At 37.9% G+C, this 20,064-nt stretch overlaps 1 protein-coding gene across 1 annotated transcript in view; it reads left to right on the top strand.

The window, feature by feature from the left end:
- Positions 1–20,064, top strand: part of DNAH11 (dynein axonemal heavy chain 11) — a 320,378-nt gene that overhangs the window by 257,874 nt on the left and 42,440 nt on the right. Inside the window, exons 65-67 of the mRNA XM_032401311.1 lie at positions 10,750–10,954; positions 17,110–17,274; positions 18,980–19,120. Coding sequence (XP_032257202.1) covers positions 10,750–10,954; positions 17,110–17,274; positions 18,980–19,120 — 511 coding nt within the window. The remainder of the gene's footprint in view (positions 1–10,749; positions 10,955–17,109; positions 17,275–18,979; positions 19,121–20,064) is intronic.

The following is a 20,064-nucleotide window of genomic DNA, read 5'->3' as shown; positions in this document are numbered from 1 at the left end:
CACACAGCAGGAGGTCCTCAGAGTTTATATTCTGGGGTAGAAGAGTTAGGTTGTAGAGTGTGTGCACAAATAGCTTTAAAACATAATGCCAAATTGTTTTCCAAAGTGTTAGTACAAACTCACATGCTCACCACTAGTGTGTAAGATCTATGGAGGGTTTCAGAGAGCCAAGGTAGGACTCGTGCCCTTCTGGTGTTTTCTTGAATACAAACAAGTTATGTATTCAATCCTATTAGCTGCCTCTTCCTAGGAGGAACTACTCTACACCCTATTTTTTTTTTTTTTTTTTTTTTGCCACCTCTTATTTTTGAATGGAAAAAGTTGAGGACACTCTACATTTTGATACTAGTTTTGTTTACAAGAGCTTTAAAAGTACTTTGGAATAATGTTTGATATTTTAGTGAGAGTATTATTTCCACCTGACAAAATGTCTGTTTAAACAAAGCAAATGCTTCCTTGTGACTTCATGTAACTCTAAAAAAAAGAAAAAGTTGAAAAATATACACATACACAAACCAGAAGGGGATATGCAAAATTAAAATAAATTGGTTGATGTAAGAATTATTTTTCTTCTGATGAAGTAAATAAAAAGAAAACAAAGGAAAAGAAAACTGATGGAAGAAGGTCAATTGGGCTTTAAAAATAGAGATACCCATTTGCAATATCAGAACAGGAACAGAAAAATTCTGACTTTACCTTGATCACGTCCCAGACTGACCTACATGGTTGTAAATTGTCTAATGGACATCCTATTCTCATGTCCAACAATGAACATTTTACTTTTTTCCTATTCCCCTCTGTCTTTACACTTCTGTGTTGTTCTGTCCATGCCATTACCTTTGTGACTGCAAATGGTTCCCTTCCTATCGTAAAGGCACAGTAGCGTTGAAAACAAGGAAAAGAGGGGGACACAACCCACAAGGGTTGCAATGCCAGTGCATTCACCCAGCGTGTCCTCACCGCATCCTATTCCTCCCACGCAGGTGCGATAACATTTGCACCTTCTTGACAGTCACAGCCCTCACAAAGTTTTCCAGCGTCAGTAGCGTTTTTGTTTGTTTTAGTTCTGTTTGTTTTAGAGGCCTTTTTTTTTTTTAACCAATATTAGTTTATTCTTCCTGATAATGAATGTCTGGGAAGACGCTTGTGATAGATATAGCATAGTCCAAAAGTTGAAGTTCATTAATAATTGGAATGTTGTGGAGTATGAAGTAATGAATACTAATTACTCCTTTCGTGTCTGACAGGTCCCTGTGGACCAATACATCAGCCCAGACTTTAATTTGGTTCTAGTAATGGTTTCATCAATAGCACATTAAATCTGTATTTGAGAAGATACACAGTTGAACCTGACCCACATAGTAGATCCCACTGTCATAAAATGGCCACAGGCTGACAACAGCTGGGTAATTACAAACAATTAAATCCACCAAACTCCAGGCAATCCTAATTTTAACTAAAATACATCTTATCGTATCAATCGACAGAAAACATATCTGGGAAGATTTATCAACATGTACTTTTTCCAAAGCAAATTTACTGGCTTACATATTAGAGAAGTCGCTGATCTGTGAAGCATCTTCATAAAATTATATCTCTTTAATCTTTCAAATCCCCCCGAATATTATTGAAGTAATTTTTTTAACTTTAATCTTAGAGTAACCTTACTGTAAGATGTATTTCAGATTGTTTCTAAGCATATAAATATTTTCTAAAAGACGTTTTATACTTTTCCTATATTTTTCATGTAATTGTCCTTTTAATTATAGTCCTTAAGTAGCATGTCATATAAAGAAACTTAAAACTGAAATATTAACTGTATGATTATAAATTTATTTTACAGAAATAATACAATGAAAGATATTTTACAGATATTTACCATGACTGTGTTTCCTAAAAGTGCTACTAAGATTAATCGGGGGAATTGCTTACAGTTAGCCCGTTTTCAGTTTATTCGGTATGATTATGTTGTTACCCTTAGAGTTGATGCTACATGATTGTATTACAGTTGATGTTAGATCTGTTTAAATAGATGAGGTCTTGGGTCAGACTTAAGATAGAGAATCATGATAAATTAAATCCCACACTGTAATAAAATGTGTTCTTTGAGCTGGGAGTTTCTGGTTTTTAAATAAACTCAGGAGGTATGTAGTTCTCTCATTATCACCCTTGCCGATAGGAATTGCTTTATTTTCAAGTTAATTCATGTCCTCATGTAGTAAAATTCAGCATTCTAGTCTCTCCTAATTTCTAAATTCAACATAAAGTTTAATTACAGAAAAGACATTTCTATTCCTAAATTCAGTCAAGTTTTTTTGGGTTTTTTTTGTTTTTTAAGAATAACATCGCGGGTCTGTAGATAGTGCGCACACAACTCATATTTATCTTGGGTAGTAGTTGTCTTCATGTGATTCCAAACAGACCACAGATAAAGAATCTTCACATTACTTTCTTTAGAAAAGCAAATTTCCTTTAAAAAAAAATGCAAAGAGAACCAGAATTTCTTTTTCATGCTACATTATAATATTTTAATATGGATATATTGAAATATGAAATAGATACTGAGATACATGTATGTATGTCATCATATTGAACATAATATATGTAAAATGTGTACATATTCTGTTTCTCAGAAGGGAAATAATCTGCTAGGATTTTCTTGTTTAGCTTCCTTTTTTCTTTCTGTGTAAGGGTACCTGGAGTCCCTGCAACACCAGTCTTTTTTTTTTTTTTTTTAATTGAAGTTTGCTTTTATCTGAGAAGGACGTGTTAGTTATATTAACTATATGAAGCAGCAAGACCATTAACTCATTTCTATTCAGGACTTCTTTCCTCCTTTTCCTGGGCCCATCTTGCTAGCTGTGTGGCTTTCAGCCCTGACCTTTCCCCAGGAGCCGGGGGGGTGGGGGGGTGACCAGCTCCGCAGGGGGGTCCCCCTGATGGGGTTGCTAAGTTGCTAAGTAACATGGCCACCGCCACGCGGGCCTGGGGCCTGCCACCGTGTTCCCGGCCAGAGCCGTGGGAGCTCCCAAGCCTCATGGAGAAGCATTTAATTTTAAGCAGCAGGACATGCAGTAAGGCTTTTAGATGTCCATTGAAAAGTTTGGTTTTTTCCTTTTCTTTTCCTGAGTGTGTTTTTTCCCCGACGAGTGCAACTATATTATTTTCTTATCTCAAAACCCACCTGCCATTTCTTTACCTTGACAAGCAGGCCCTGGTGAGAGACCTGGAGAATTCCTCCAGTCCAGGGAACTTGGGAGCTCTCTGAATTGCCCATCTTAGAGTAAGGGCCTCCAGAGTGCCAACACGGTGTCCTAGGAAATTGCTCTCTCCACAGCATTGTGAGAAAGGTTTTGCAAATCTTTTTTAAAACAGTCCTCCTGCAGCGGGTCCTTGTTCTAAACTGAATATGCTGCTTTTCCAAGCTTTGTTTTAGATGGCAATAAAAAATAATGATAGTGTTGGTTCATGTACTCAGAATATCTAATCACTACAGAAAGTCGTTTGGGTTTTTATGATCCAGGACTGATGGCATTTTCAGCAGGAGCTACACTTAATCTTGAGAACAGTTCCAACAAAAGTAAAAGATACTTCCTCAGTTTCTACATAGATATCTTAGATACAAGATATCCAGGTTATAATCCCCAACTTGAGATTCCCATCTTGATTATGTTAAGATAATGGTGCCTCGGCTCACAGAGATTCTGGTTTTCAGGTAAATTTGATAGCTGGGAGAAATGTTTCCCCGTTCTGTCACAGAAGTGCTGTGAATATTAGCCACGAATTCATTTCACATGTATTTATATCAGTCCATAGAGTGGTAATGACCTTCTATGACTGGACGAAGTTAGGAATCTTTTCATCCCAAAACACATTTCAGCTAGATTTTTAATAAACTCTGAAAGAATTTTGAAATTCCCAATGTACCTGATTTTTATGTAAACCTGACCTATGGAAAACTGAATTAATAGTTAATTTGTAGATGATGTTCTTTTATACAATAATTTATTCAACTAACAAGTGAGCATTTTGGCATATTTAAAAGACTTTTTTTTCCCCTTAAAGCCAGAAGATAGAAAATTTTTCTGTACGTTGAGTGTTTTTTTTAAGATTTTATAAATTAATTAATTTAATGAAAATATCTACCAGAAATTCAACTCTTTGGTTAGACCTGGGCACCTCGATAATCAGTGCTATTCTCCTTCATAAACAAGGACAGAATTTCGAAGCAAAGATCAGCAGGGCATGTTCTCTGGGCTCTATCTTTATATTATTTTCTCTAGTGGCCATAGATTGTACTGAGTCAGTCATATTCTCTCAGTACCCTCTTGTGATCGACGGTCAGACAGGTCAACGGAGGCTGGGGTTTCAAGCTGTCACCATCAAACAGAGCAAATTAACCTACAGTGTGATGCAGTGAAATGAACTTTATACTAGGAGTCTAGAGACCCAGATTCTAGTCCCAGCTCTGCCACTAAGCTCTGTGACCTTGGACAAGTCATAAACTTTTTGGGTCCATGAAAGGGAATCAGTTGATGATCTCTAGGGGCCCTTCTTGCGCTAAAGCTGCAGGACTGCCAGGTGAAACAATGTTTTTGATTCACCCTGTGTCCTATCCTGTAAAACCATAGTGTTTGTACTGGGGAAAATAATTTCATTTCTCATCTGAGGTCGTATAATCCATCTCTAACCTCCACACCAGGCATTGAAAAAAAGGGGCAGGAGTTGGTCACTCCCTTGGAGAGATGGAAAAAACCCTCTGGGAGCAACTCCACCCAGCTTCAGAGATTCCTGCCCCACTTGATTCTCACTGGGATACAGTGACAGGGGCAAGTCCTGCTCATGGGGTGAATAGGGCCAGAAAATGGGTTAAGACCTACGGCTTTAAGATAATAGCCACATTTGCAAGTTTTATGTTGTTGTTCACACCTGCTATTGCTTCTCATTGGAGTTCAAGTTCAAGAGCTTGTAGCTGCCTGCTGTGTTCTAGAAGTCATAACCTCTGGACTCATGTCTTTCACAGAGACAACAAAGTGATTGTTTGCTTTTCCCACCCCTCTGGTTAACTCCGTTGTTTTTTGGATCCTTCAAATCATGAGAGAGTACTAGCAGTCTGTTTAATTTTCCCAGATAGGAGATTAACCAAAAATTAACCTAGCAGCAATGATAAAATCCACTGAGTCCTTATGCAGTTTTTGCCTTTCATAGATCATAAACACCCCAATTGAGGATAATTTACTATCCCTGGGAAATTTGAACCTATGAAATAATGTTTCCAAGCAAAATGTAAAACCCAGTTTTATAGGCAGACATCCTTCTCTTTTCCTCTGATTAACTGTCTCTTCCCGAGAAAGTCAGACCTGTCCCTCAAGCAGATAGATTTCCGACTCTCAAACTAGGGTATGTGAACACTTCAGGGTACATGTAGGTATAGAAGGGAGGTGTGCAAGGGAAATTGGGAGCCACAGAGTCGTTTCTGAGCCCTTTTATGGAGCATTGCCTTAAGTCAGGTATTTTTTAAGTATTTAACCCATTGAAAGCGTTTGTCACCTACACCCAGAAGCAAAGTTGTTCAAACCTCATGCTTCATATTGGCTGGTCTCACACTTTTTTTTCTTGAAAGCTGGGGGAGGGGATCAATGTTATGTGCAGTAGCTGCTTGGAAAAATTATAGCTTGGTGGTACTAGGAGATTGAGTGTGATTAGCTGATGTTTTCTTGCAAGGAGATTATATTCATACCACTCACCGCATGATCTTCTATAATGGTGATATGCAAACAACCTGTCTCGATGCAGCCCGTGAGCTAAGAATGGTTTTTAAAAGGTTGTCAACAAAGAAGAATATTTGGGAAAGACCTATGCGGCCACAAAACCTGAAGTATTGATTCTCTGACCCTTTATAGAAATAGTTCTCCAACCCCCACTCTAGAGAGATTTCTCCCTGAGGCCTGGACAGCTAGGACTTCCAGAGGTAAGTTCGTCATCTCGTGGGGCTTGTTCTGATTCTCACATGTACACACACACACATGCAGACCTTGAAATTAAACTTCTTACCTCAGTTCCTCAGCCGGCCACACTGAGCTGCCCCAGTGGACAACAATGAAGAAAATTGTGAAGTTAGTTCATTCAGTGTTCTTCATTAAAATGCACATTTTTAAGTGGTAAAAATATTTACATTTTCTTTTAATCGGGGATATAGTTTGGTGATTAAAACAGCAAGTTTATGAGGTATGAGCTCAAATCCAGTAAAAATTCATAAGCAAATTAGGGAAAATTAAATCTGAAGTCATGAAAGGTGGTGACAGACTTAGCATTTCTGAGATACTGCACTGAGAGGGAAAGAATTTAAACCAAGATGGAGCAGTATCACAAGATCGTAAAACATACCAGAGGTTTCTTTCAAGTTTGGATTTTATCACTGTGGTGATAGAAATGAGTATCAGCTTTGGTATTGCTTATGTGTGGGAACCCCAGGCACGGGAATGAAACCTTCACTCTGGAAAGTTCCTTTAAAAGCCAGTCAGTGAATAGTGCTAGCAAAGAAAGATACTTCTCAAAGCTACCTTTGAAATTAATTTTGGAAACCCTTGGAAAGAGAAGCTCAAGTAGTGGGAGAAATTTTTATCATGCTCCAAATGAAGGTATGGTTGAATATGTCTTCATCAAAAAGAATTGGGTTAACCAAGAAAGACATGACATAGGATGGTCTTATACAACGAGGGTATCTTTCTTTGGGGTATATAGCTAGGAGTAGAATATTTAGGTAAAATGGTAGCTGTGTATATAAGATTGTGAGAAACTCAAATTGCTTTCTAAAGTGGTTGTACCATTTTACATTCCCACCAGCAGTGTATGGGGGGTTCTGATTTCTCTCTCTCCTTGTCAACACTTGTTACTACAGTCTGTGGGGTTTTGTTTGTTTTATTCTAGCCATCTAGTGGGTGAAGTGGCACCTCGCTGGGGCTTTTATTTGCATTTCCCTGATGACTAATGGTGTCAAACATCTTTTCAGATGCTTATTGGCCATTTGTATATATTCTTTGGAGAGATGTCTATTCACATTCTTTGCCTATCTTTTAATTGAGGCAGATCTTTGATCTTGATATGGCTGTCATGTTGTAGGCAGTTAAGGTGTTTTCATTTATTGAACGGGCTAAACAGAAGAATGGCTGCATCAGTATGTAAGATCTTATAGTCATAATGCCTATGATGAGAGAGTTAGGTAAGGATGTTGGTGAGAGCAGAGACTGCCTGTTATATGACCAGCGCCTACAAGACTCTCCAACAGCCTGGTGTGGTATAGGTGTTCAGTCACTGCTTTTTGGGTGAATGAATGTTTGGTTGTAACATGTTTTTCTATAAAAACAAAGAACTGAAGAAATTAACAATAAGGTACATGATGATTTTAATGAGCATGATATCAGCTGGAAACTATCTGCAAACATGTGAACAGATGGGGTCATTTCCATGACTTGTGAAACAAGGGCTCAGGGCCCCTGTGCTCACTGGATTCACCACCAGCTGCTCTCAGGTTCATTTATAACATATGGCCTGTGGTTCATTCATCTCTGTCTTTTTTTTCCTCAGTGTTTCTCTTTAATGTGAATACTCTTTTTAATTTTTTTTATTTTTTTAAGATTTTATTTATTTATTCGAGAGAGAGAGACCATGAGTGGAGGGAGGGGCAGAGGGAGAGGGAGAAGCAGACTCCCCGCTGAGCAGGGAGCCCGACCGAGGGGGCTCCATCCCAGGACCCTGAGGTCATGACCTGAGCTGAAGGCAGATGCTTAACCAACTGAGCCACTCAGGTGCCCCTATTTTTTATTTTTTTAAAGGGAAGCATATTATACAAATACATACTGGCTTAGAAGAAAGTTGCTACCTAAATTGCTCTTCATCCTTCTAGGAAAAAAATATTAAAGAGTAGGAAGTCTTGACACAGTAAAAACAGCCCAAAGCTAGATAACACGAATGGATTGACCATTCAACTTAATAAAGAATGTCTCCAGCAGTGGTTTGTTTCACAGATCTTTTTCAAGCTTAGACCCTTAATCAAAACCTTTGAAAGTTTTCATTGAAAATATAAGATTATTACAATGCAAACAAAATTTGAGAGTTGGATGAAGAGGTAATGAGTCTTACCTGTGAGTCTTACCTGTCTTTTGAGATTCTTAGCTATAATGATTAAATCCTTAGTGATTAAGAGGGATTCTGTGATGAGCTTTAGTGATTTAAGAAAACTGACTTTTTAAATAATCATTACACACTACAATTGTTTTATAAAATTCTTCCTACTCAGATAAAATGGCCAGTGGTTCAGAAGCCCTTTCCTCACCATGTGGCGCAAGAGAATAACCTCAGAGCAAGATAAAATTATGAAACATCCCCCAGCAGCAACCTAAAATATTGCCACATCACAAATTTGGGGCACCTCTCCTCAAGTTTAAAAAAAGTTGTTGCAAGTATTGTGACATTTTAATAAAGAGGAATATTGCCTGAATGCTGAACTTGTTATTCAAATTGATAAATTTATTTTTTTTAATTTTATTATGTTATGTTAGTCACCATACAATACATCATTAGTTTTTGATGTAGTGATCCACGATCCATTGTTTTCGTGTAGCACCCAGTGCTCCATGCAGTACGTGCCCTCCTTAATACCCACCACCGGGCTAACCAATCCCCCCCGCCCCCCTCCCCTCTAAAACCCTGTTTGTTTCTCAGGTCCATAGTCTCTCATGGTTCATCTCTCCCTCCAATTCCCCCCGCCCATTTTTCCCTTCCTTCTCCTAATGTCCTCCATGTTAGTGAAATAACATTTTGCCTGTAAGTCAGTGAGATAAGTAGTATTTTTTTAAATACTGTATTTACAGTAAAAATAATGTGGCCTTTGGATAACATTCTGTCATCCTTAGGACACCCCTATAACTAAAATACTTTATGCATGGACTATGGAAGAATGCAGAAGTTTTATATTTAATATAAAATAGGAGACTGAGAAGATACTCTTTTCAGGCTCACTCCTAGGCTTTTTGCATCTATTGTTCCTCCTGTGCAGTTCAGAACTCTTTGATGGAAGAGTTTGAAAATTTTCAGTATTTGTCATTTGTCTGTTGCGTGAATTCAAGAACCCCTCTACGGAATCCTCATAGCGGGTTCCTGGCAGAAAAACAAGACCACAAAGTAGACTGGAAATTCTTTTAGTAGAATTAACAGAGTGACTGTTGACAGAAAGAATGTTCCAAGGGCAGCATAAAGGAACCCAGGAGAAGAGTCCAGGCAACGCGGGCTTTACAACATCAGGAAGCCATTACCCCCGCTAGGCCCGAAGGTGCGACTTAGTCGTGTGGGTGGAGCTGTGGGAAGGGGACCATCCCAAACGTGGAATATGGTCATGGCAGGACGGAGCCCCCACCAGACCACGGCACTGAGGCAGGGAGAATCTGCCTTGAACCCCGTCGCCTGCACTGCCGTCTTGCTCCTGCTTCCGTCGGCTGAAGCCCTTCCAGAACCCAGAGGGCAACAGAGCCTGGGGGCTGAGGTCCTTGCAAGTTAGACCCCAGTATCTGAGGCAGAACAAAAATCAGGCCCTCCCCCCAGGGCGAGGCTGCGTTCATTCAGAGCTTCTTGCAGTTACAGAAACCACCTCCATCTAGCTGAAGCCGAACAAAGACCGTGTCAGAAGGCAGCAGGCGTCATGGTAACTGCGGTAAAAAGGCAGCCAGGCTTCAAGGAACACGGGACCTGGAAGCCCATAGAATCCAGAACCTGCGCCCTTCGTATGACTCTTCAACTTGAATATTGGTTGAATCGTCCCTGGGGAAACCAGGAATGTCTTTCTCTGCTGTGTGGTTTACCAGGAAGAAAGGATGACGTCAACATGAGCCTAAAGGTTCCACTGCTCCCTTCTCTTCGTTCCAGTCCCAAGCCCCAGGAAAGCTCACTCTGACTGGAGTATTTTTGAAGTGCCCGCTTCTGGTCCCTGTGACCCAGGGAATCGGGATATGGGACAGAAGCATGGTTGTTGAGATCCCATCCCCATGCATTCCACACAGGAGGCTGCTTAAATTTTGCTTGTGAGCCAGTACTAAAAATACTGAAATAGTAATTTAAAGTGTATGTGTACTTTTAATATGTATATAAATTTTAAATATGCACTTAATACACACAGGTAGATATATGCAAATACATACTCATCCTTTCAGAATAGCAATATTTAGGGACTTCTAGGGTGGCTCAGTCGGTTAAGCGTCTGCCTTCGGCTCAGGTCATGATCCCAGGTGCTGGGATCGAGTCCCACATCAGGCTCCTTTGCTCAGCAAAAGGTCTGCTTCTCCCTCTGCCGGCCACTCCCCCCTGCTTGTGCGTGCTCTCTGTCTCTCTCACAAAAAAATAAATAAAATCTTAAAAAAAAAAAAACAATGTTTAATAGAAGGTTAATCACAGAAGTATAATAGAAGCTAATGTTTGTTGTTATACGACCTTCATATGAAGTACTGCATTTTCTTGTTATGGTGACGTTATGAGATGAGTACTGTTATCACCATTTTGCATGTAAACAATCCTGTAGAAGTTCAGTGGATAATTCCTTTTTCTTCTGTACTTGAGGAAGACAGAGTAGCTGAAAAATCCTGAATTACCTGGTCTTACAGCCTAGATACATTATCAGAATAGAGGAAATGGAATACCACCTAAATATCAGTTATGGTTCATGGGAATCTCCTGAATGTTTGTTTTGTGCCCTTTTAGATACATCAGGATTGGAGACAAAGAATGTGAATTTAACAAGAACTTTCGCCTTATCCTTCACACAAAACTGGCAAATCCTCACTATAAACCAGAATTGCAAGCTCAAACAACCCTCCTCAATTTCACAGTCACAGAAGATGGTCTAGAAGCCCAGCTCCTGGCAGAGGTGGTCAGTATTGAAAGACCAGATCTGGAGAAACTTAAGGTAAAAATTACAAAATCATCAACACTTACTCAGTATCTGCTTTGCCCAAGTTAGAGTGCTTAGACCTAGGAGTCTAAGATAGGATTCTTGCCCACCAGGGGTTTACAGTCTCATTGAGAAAAATGAGGATGTATTTGAACAGTTAACAATTCAAGGGAACTCCTATTAAAGCAGGTAGTTAGCATTGTGCCCCCAGCAGGAGATGGGCTCGCTCTAGGTGTGTTCTGATGCAGGTGACAAGGACAAGCAAGGAGACATAGGAGTCATGGACAACAAAAGGAGAGAAGCAGGAACATGTCCTGGTAGGTTCAGTGATAATAATCCAAGTCAGCCAGGGCAAAAGAACAAAAAAGAGGCGTAATGGAATAAGGCTGGAAAAATTCAGGGGCTCATAGCTGATGATCACTAGCATTTAAAGGAGAATGTATGGCTTTAAGTACAGTGATTAAGAAAAATTAATAAAAATAATTAAAATGAAGATTGAATTAAAACACACACACACACACAAACACAGACCCCAAAACAACAGAGGAAGCCTGAAAATGTAGAAGGAAGTCAATGGCAGAGGTGAGTCGTTGCAGCAGAGATTATATGGCCTACAAAATCAAAAATACCTTCTCGCCTTTTGTAGAAAGTGTTCGCCATTCCCAATATAAATTAGCGGTTCTCAAATGGTGGTTCCTAGAACATCAGTATCAGCTGGGAACCTTAAATGCAAAATCTCGGGCCACAGACCAGATCCTGCTAAAAGTGACCTTCTGGGGGCAGGATCAGCAGTCTGTGTTACCAGGCCCTACAAGGGACTCTCACGCATGTTCAGAGTCCATTGGAAGCGGCTTTCAGTTGGATTTACTTCTGCACCAGTCCACAAACAGGGCAGAGACAGCCCTGGGATGGAGGCTGAGTGGGTGGGCACAGTTCCCTCCGGTCTCCTCGCGGGCATGCTCCCATGCGGTGAAATCGCAACCTGCCGGTGATGAGTGATCCAAGGCCAGGGTTTCGAGGACCACAGGCTGCTTGGTGCATCACTGCCAAGTTGAACAGGGAACATGTCTGCATTCGAAACACCATATGACCATATAAGAAAATCGTCTTGTCGTGGTAATTTATGTATACATGTTTTTCTTTTTTCCAAAAGCCTTGACAGTTCGGTTAATTTCTTTATTTGCTTTTATTTTTGATAGTGAAATTTTTCAAACATAGGAACCAAAAAAACAGTTCTAAGTTTCCATGTGATCATCATTTAGCTTCAGTAATTAGCAACATTTTGCCTCTCTCCCGTTTTTTTTTTTATCAGAAGCAAGATTTTAAAATAAATGTTAACTTACTCTGGAATAATTTTAGATTTATTTACAGAAAAGTTGCAAGATACTACAGAGTTCCTCTACATCACTAGCCCAACTTCACTTTCTCCTAATGTTATCCTTCCTTTTTGCAATATAAAAATAAAATTTATTTAAAATACTGTTCAGCTTCAGTAAAACCTGTCCGTTCATTGTAGTTCATTAAGACATAGTAATATTTCTCCGTTTTTTATAAGTTTGGGATATCATTCACATACCCTTTTTAATTGTATAATTCAGTGGTTTTTTAGGTCATTCACAGAGTATCAATTTTACAACATTTTCAGGACCTCAAAAAGAAAATCCATGCTTATTGGCTGTTACTCCCCAGCGTCTCCACCCACCTAGCTCCTAGCAGTCATTAATCTACTTTCTATCCCTAGAGATTTGCCTATTCTGGACATATCATATAAATGGAATCTTAAAATATCTGGCCTTTGTACCTGGCTTCTCTCACTTAGCATAATGTTTTTCAGGTGCATCCATATTATAGCATCTATCAATTCTTCATTTTTTTATGGCTGAACAATATTCTTTTGTAGATACTATATACCATATTTTATTTATGCCCTCATCATTTGAAGGACATTCAGGTTGTTCCCACTTTTGGGCAGTGATGTTCAGTGCTTCTGTGAATGGTCACTGTAAGTTGTGTGGACATATATTTTTCACTTCTCTTCGGTATGTACCTAGGAGCAGAATTGCTGGGTCATATAGTAACTCTGTTTAATATTTGAGGAACTGCCAGACTGTTTTCAAGGCGACTGCACCATTTTACATTTCTACCAACTATGTAGAAAGGACCCGATTTCTTCACATCTTCACCAATACTTGTCTCTCCTCTTGGGAATAGCCATAGTAGTGGGTATGAAGCAGTATCTCACTATGGTTTTGACTTTCTTTTCCCTACGGACTAATGAGGTTAAGCATCTTTGCATATATTTATTGGCCTTTTATATGTCGTCTTTAGAGAAACATCTCTTCAAATCCTTTGCCCATTTTAAAAATTGCGTTATTTTTATTGTGTCATAGGAGTTCTTTATATATTTTGAGTATTATACTCTTATTGGACATATACACATATTTTCTCCCATTCTGTGGTTTGTCTTCACTTTCTTGATGGTGTATTCTGATGTACAGAAGTTTTTAATTACGATGAAATCCAGTCTTTTTTTCTTTGTTGCTTGTGCTTTTGATGTCCTATCTAAGAGACCGTGGCCTCACACAAATTCATAAAGACTTACTCCTATGTTTTCTTCTAGGAGTTTTATAGTTTTAGTTCTTACATTTAGGTCTATGATCCATTTTGAGTTGATTTTTGTATATAGTGTAAGGTAGGGATCCAGGTTCATTCTTTTGCATGTGGATACCCAGTTGTCCAGCACCATTTGTTGAAAAAACTGTCCTTTCTCCATTGCCTTTGCTACTTGTCAAAGATCAATTGACGATATTTCTGTGGATCTATTGTCTACTTTGTGAAAACCATCCCTTCCTCATTAGTGGTAGCTGTATAGCAAGCCTATAAGTTGGGTATTGTCAACCTTTCAACTTCCGACCTCTGTACACTGACTGTTGGCTCTTCTGGATCTTAAGCCTTGCCATGTATCAGGTTGTCAGTATTTGCAAAATAATGTGCTGGAATTTTGATTGATATTATGGTGAATCACAGAAAGGAAGACATGATACCTTAACAATGTTGAGTTTTCCTATCATGAATATGGATTCTCTCTACATTTTAAGATCTTTGATTTCTTTTATCAGAATATGGTAGAATTCTTCATATATATCTTCAATATAATTTCTTAGATTTATACCTAAGCATTTCAGTTTTTTGGTGCTAATGCAAATGGGTTGCATTATAAATTTCAAATTCCATTTGTTCATTGCTAGTGTATAGAAAAGCAACTGACTGTTGTATATTAACCTTGTATCTTGCAGCTTTGTTATAATCTCTTATTAGGAGTCCTTTTGTTGATGCTTGAGGAATTTCTACAAAGACAACCATGCCATATGTGAACAAAGACTGTTTTTATTTCTGCCTTCCCATTCTGTATACCTTTTATTTATTTTTCTTGTCTTGCAGCATTCATTAAGACTTTCAGTACAATGTTGAATAGAAGTGGTGAAAGGAAATATTAATGTCGTGTTTCCAGTTTTGGGGGGAAAGCATATAGTTTCTGACCATTAAGTGGGATATTAGCTAGAGGTTTCATTTTTCAATGTTCTTTATCAAGTTGAAGTCCTATATTTCTAGTTTGCTGAGAGTTTTTATCATAAATGAATGTTGGATGTTTCAAATGTTTTTTCTTCATCTATTGGTATATCATATGCTTTTTCTTCAGCCTTTTGATGAGATGAATTACATCTCAATGCTGAATCAGACTTGCACACTTGGAATAAATCCTATGTAGTATGGTATATAATTCCTTTCACACATGTGTTTGATTTGATTTGCTCATATTTTGAGGATTTTTATATCTATGCTCATGAAAAATAGTGGCATATAGTTTTGGGGTTTTTCTGTAATGGCTTTATCTGGTTTTGATATTAGGCTAATGCTGGCCTCATAAAATTGGTTAGGAAGTAATCCCTTTGCTTCTATTTTCTGGAAGAAATTGTAAAGAATTGATAGCATTTCTTCTTTAAATCTTCAGTAAACTCATCAGAAAAATCATCTGGGCCAGGTGCTTTCTTTTTGGAAGATTATTGTCAATTCAATTTTTTAATTAGACAGAGGCCTATTCAGATTATATAGTTTTCCTTGTATAAGTTTTTGGTAGATGTGTCTTTCAAGGAATTGGTCTACTGCATCTAAATTATCAAATTTATGGGCATAACATTGTTTATCATAGTCTTTTATTGTCCTTTAACCCGTAGACTCAATAGTGATGGCCCTTCTTTAATTACTAACATTGTAATTTTTGCTTTCTCCCCCCTTTTTTTTTCCTTGATTGGCCTGGCTACAGGGTTAAAATTGTATTGTTTTTTGTATAAAAACAATGGTTGATGATTTTTTTTCCCCATTGGTTTCCTGTTTTATATTTTATTGATTTCTGCTCTAATTTTTATTATTTCCATTTCCTTGCTTTTTGTTGCTCTTCTTTCACTAGTTTCTTAGGGTAAAAACTTAGATAATTAAGTTTAGAATCTTCCTCCTTTTCTAATATATGTGTTCAGTGCTGTAAATTTTCCTCCAACCACTGCTTTTGCTACATCTCACACATTTCGTTAAGTTGTATTTTCATCTTTATTTCAGTGTATTTTTCATTTCTCTTGAGATTTCTTCTTTCACTTATATGTTACTTAGAAGTGTGGTGTTTAACCTCCAAATATTTTGGGATTTTTCCAGCTGTCTTTCCATTAGTGATTCCTTCTTTAATTTCATTGTGGTTTGAGAGCATACTTTGTATTTCTGGGGTTTTTTAAACTTTTTTATATGTGTTTTCTGGCCCACAGTTTGGTTTATCTTTGAATATCCTATCTGAGCCTGAAAAAAATGCATACTCTGCTATTAGTTGAGAAGGTGTGCCGTAAATGTCAGTTACGTCCAGTGTTAGTCGTGTTTGGTTCAACTATATCATTCCTGAATCTCTGCCCACTAGATGTATTAACTATACGGATCGAGGAGTTTTGAATTTTCCAGCACTGTGGCTTTGTCTGCTTCTTGCAGTTTTATCAGTCTCTGCCTCATGTATTTTGACACTCTGTTGTCAGACATGCTCATTGTGGATTCTTACATTTTCTTAGAGAATTGACCCTTTTATCATTATGTAATTCCCCTTTTCGCTTTTGATAATTTTCCTTGTTTTCGTGTCTGTTTTGTCTGAAATAATATAGTTGCTTCAGCTTTCTTTTGTTTAGTGTTACATGGTATATCTTTTTCCATCCCTTTGCCTTTGAGCAAAGTAGATTTCTTGTACACACAGTTGGGTCTTGTTTTTTTGTTGTTTTTTGTTTTTGTTTTTGTATCCACTGTGTCAGTGTCTGTCTTTGATGTATTTAGAAAATTCACAAAGAGATTTTTGTTGACTCAGTTGGATTAAAATCTACCGTATTTGTCTTTTTTTTTTTTTTTATTTACCGCACTTTTCCTTACCCTTTTTTTTCTTTTCTTTCTTTCTGCTTTCTCTGATTTTAATTGAGCATTTTATAGGCTTCTATTGCCTGTCCTATCTCAGCATGTAAGTTATACTTCTTTTTAAAAACATATAGTGGGTTTTTTTTGTTTTTGTTTTTTTTCTGGTCTTTACCACAAGAACCTGGTAAGTCTCCTGGAGGTAAATTCACAAAAGTATGAAGGGCTTCCTAAGACTGGATCCCCAGAGGTTTTTAACCCTCAAGCTCTGCCTCCAGCAATTAGCCAGTGACTATTGTGAATTTGCCAGTAGCTGTGATGGTCTGTATTCACCCACCTCTCTGATTTTGAGGGTAGTAGTTGGCCCTATGACCTCAGTTCTTTGACGGATGTAAGAAGAGTTGAGGATTCGCTTTTTTCCTGTTGTAAGGATGGAAATGATGACTTCCAACTCTTTAGATATGAAGCAGAAACCAGAAGTTTCTTCCTATAGAGTAGATTCTTCCTGTAGGTTCCCAATGTTAAATGATTATGACAAATATTCATTCTCTGGACCCTGGAGTGCAACCAGTTCTTAACATATTTTCTGACTTGTTTTAAAATAAATTTTTAAAGATGATGATTAGTATGTTTTTAATTTTAAGTGTGATACGATTCCATGAAATCAATGATTAAAGAAACTGCTTTCAAACATGAATTGTATCACCATTTCTCACACTTTTCCTGGTTTGTGTTAGTTGGTTTTGACAAAGCACCAAAATGACTTTAAGATCGAGCTGAAGTATCTGGAGGATGACCTCCTCCTGTGCCTTTCTGCGGCAGAGGGGAGCTTTCTAGATGACACCGAGCTGGTGGAGAGACTAGAGATGACAAAAGCGACCGTGGCAGAGATAGAACACAAGGTAAGAAGGCGCCAAGGACACCCAGAGGGTCACAGCGCTCCTTTTGAATCAAGTGGTTGGCGTAAAAATGTGATCAAACTTGACAGCATCTCTAAGAGGACTGACTTGTGGCGGATTTCAGGTCATTTAATAAACTACCCTTAAAATGGGCTGTGCATGGAGGGCTGTGCATGGAGACGGAGGTGGTTGAACTTGTGTTTGTCCTAATTCAGCAGAGATCCAGTCATTCACATGAGACTCTGTCAGGCTATTATTTTTTCTGAGTGGCCAAATCGGAAGAAAATTGGAGCCTGCTGGCTTATATGGTCTAAAATCTAAAAAGGCTTAGCGTCCAGCTCTGGCAGACTGACACCCTACAGTCCCAGCACAGGCTTCCCAGTCTGTTGTGCCTTTCAGGGAAATAGTTAGAGCTGATGTTTTGTTTACAGGCCTTCAGTGGTCGGAGACTGAGCAAGGGGGACAGTCCCTTGCTGTACTCAGATGCATTATTCACCCTGCGAAACAATGACCTTTCCTGAATGCCAGTAAAAATTTTTATTGAGTAGATTTCCTGCTGAATGTTCAGCCTATGTCCCAATATGCCTTACGCATGATGTGCACTTTGGACTCACACAATGGCCATGAACTTTAAAATTCCATTGTTTCGGAATGAGAGGAACCTTATTTCCTTTCTGGAATATCCTCATTTTTAAGTAATCTATTAATTACCCAGTTGAGGCTGTGTCACCACACATCCTATATGTTTGTCTTAATTTAAGCTAAGAAATGGAATCCCAAATTACTCTATCCTTTTGAGTGAATTCTAGGTAGCGCCTAAGATGGTAAAGATTGAGGCAATTAAGTAAATTAGGTCTTAGCTTTGAAGTTAGCTTCTAATTGTCTCTTAAAATGTCTCTTCCCATCTTCTTAGTATATTGCTATGTAGGGATTCCCCCCTCTGCTCTATGTTTTATTTCCTTTTATACACCAGTATGAAGAATCAACTTTATTAAAAAAAAACTATCTTAAAAAGCTGTAGGACCAGCAACAGTCCTAAATTAAAAAAAAAAAAAAAAGATATTTGAACCTTGAGTAAAAATGAATATGTTGGTTGATGGGTGGTGGTGGTATTATTGTTGTTTTAATTATCTCTCTGAATGTAACCAGGGGCTAATACAGAAACTAAATGGAAAAATGTGAGCATATGGATCATCTGGTACAAAGTCAGACAGTCATGAGAGTCTTCATATAAAGGCTTTTTAGTCAGCCTGGCTGTTGGATATATTATTGCCCTTGGCTGCTTTTGTATACCTTGTTGACTAATAAAGTTATCGGCATTGAATTGACCCAGCAGACTTTTAAGAGCTATCCCTGGGAGGTGATATAGCTGGGTTATTAAACCTGAAAAAGAGAGAGGAGGCAGGGGAAGGTGACATTACTCAGAACAAATTCTGTAAAACCAAAACCAATCAGGTTTGTTTAATCTGTAACTGTAAAACAGCTAGGATTATGTCCATTCTTGCTGAAAACTCAATTTATGGAAAAAAATGGTTTAAAATATGAATCTAATCATTTTAGAAAAATTGAAGCACATAGATGCCATACATGTTCTCTATTTAACGCAAATAATTTTTCATTTCAGATACATCCCTTCCATCAACTGGGTAAGTATAAAGAATATGAAGAGTAAGTTATGAGTTACTTACATTGTTTGATCTCACCATAGGTGATTGAAGCTAAAGAAAATGAAAGAAAAATCAATGAGGCCCGAGAATGTTACAGACCAGTGGCAGCAAGAGCATCTCTTCTTTATTTTGTTATTAATGATCTCAGAAAAATTAACCCCATCTATCAGTTCTCTTTGAAGGTAATGCTGAATAGGCTAAGAAAAATTTTTAATTTCATGAGTTCAACCTGTTTCTGGAAGTTTAGAATTTATTTTTAAGCAATCAGTATATCCAGTAAGGAATCCTGAGGATCTAGTGAGGGGAAAAAAAATCCTCATTTTCTCAGGAACTTTTATTTATGATTTTCATTTTAAAATAATTAAATTATGTGGCATCATAATACATTTGTTTTTGTTCTTAAACCGAGTCTTGAGTTTATTATATATAAGGGAATTCTCCTTGTGATTCCTTTACTTTGTGAAAATGTAGGTGTTTTATAAAAGATTTCTCATATTTTGGTAGAACAGGAGAAAGATTGAGAACAACTATTCATTAAGTCACTCTATTACATACCGGACATTTTCATACTTTGGTTCATTCTTATGCATGAAACATCTCAATATATTATTGTATCCCTATTTAAAAAAAAAGAAAAGGAAGCTAACATCTTCAGATTTTAAATAAATTGCCCAAGAATTCACATTATAATGGTAAAAGGCAGGATTTGAACTCATGGTTGTGATCCCAAAAGCCATGCTCTTTACTTTGCATCATTGTGCCTCTGGGCAGTGTTCATTCATTCTGTCACTCAGTTTTTAAACAAATAGCTGTTGAGATCAATCATCATGCCAGATGTTGTGCTGAGTGTACAATTCCGAAAAAAAAAAGATATGAATGGAGATACATAGGTGTGTGTGTGTGTGTGTGTGTGTGTGTGTAAAAGTGATAAGTACAATGAGAGAGAATAATAAGGATGGGAGGGACTGTTTCACTCTTAGCTCAGAGAAGGCCTCTCAGAGGAAATGACATTATAGTTGATTCCTATAGAGTTTAGCCACCTATGGAGTGTTTGGAGAAAACAAAGATGTGTGGGACATGAAAGAGTTTGGGATTCCAGATGGTAAATGAATCTATGTGGCTGGAG

Source organism: Phoca vitulina, unplaced genomic scaffold (genome assembly GCF_004348235.1).
Source record: "Phoca vitulina isolate PV1807 unplaced genomic scaffold, GSC_HSeal_1.0 scaffold4, whole genome shotgun sequence".
Taxonomy (NCBI): Eukaryota; Metazoa; Chordata; class Mammalia; order Carnivora; family Phocidae; genus Phoca; species Phoca vitulina.
This window is presented reverse-complemented; position numbering and strand designations above follow the sequence as displayed.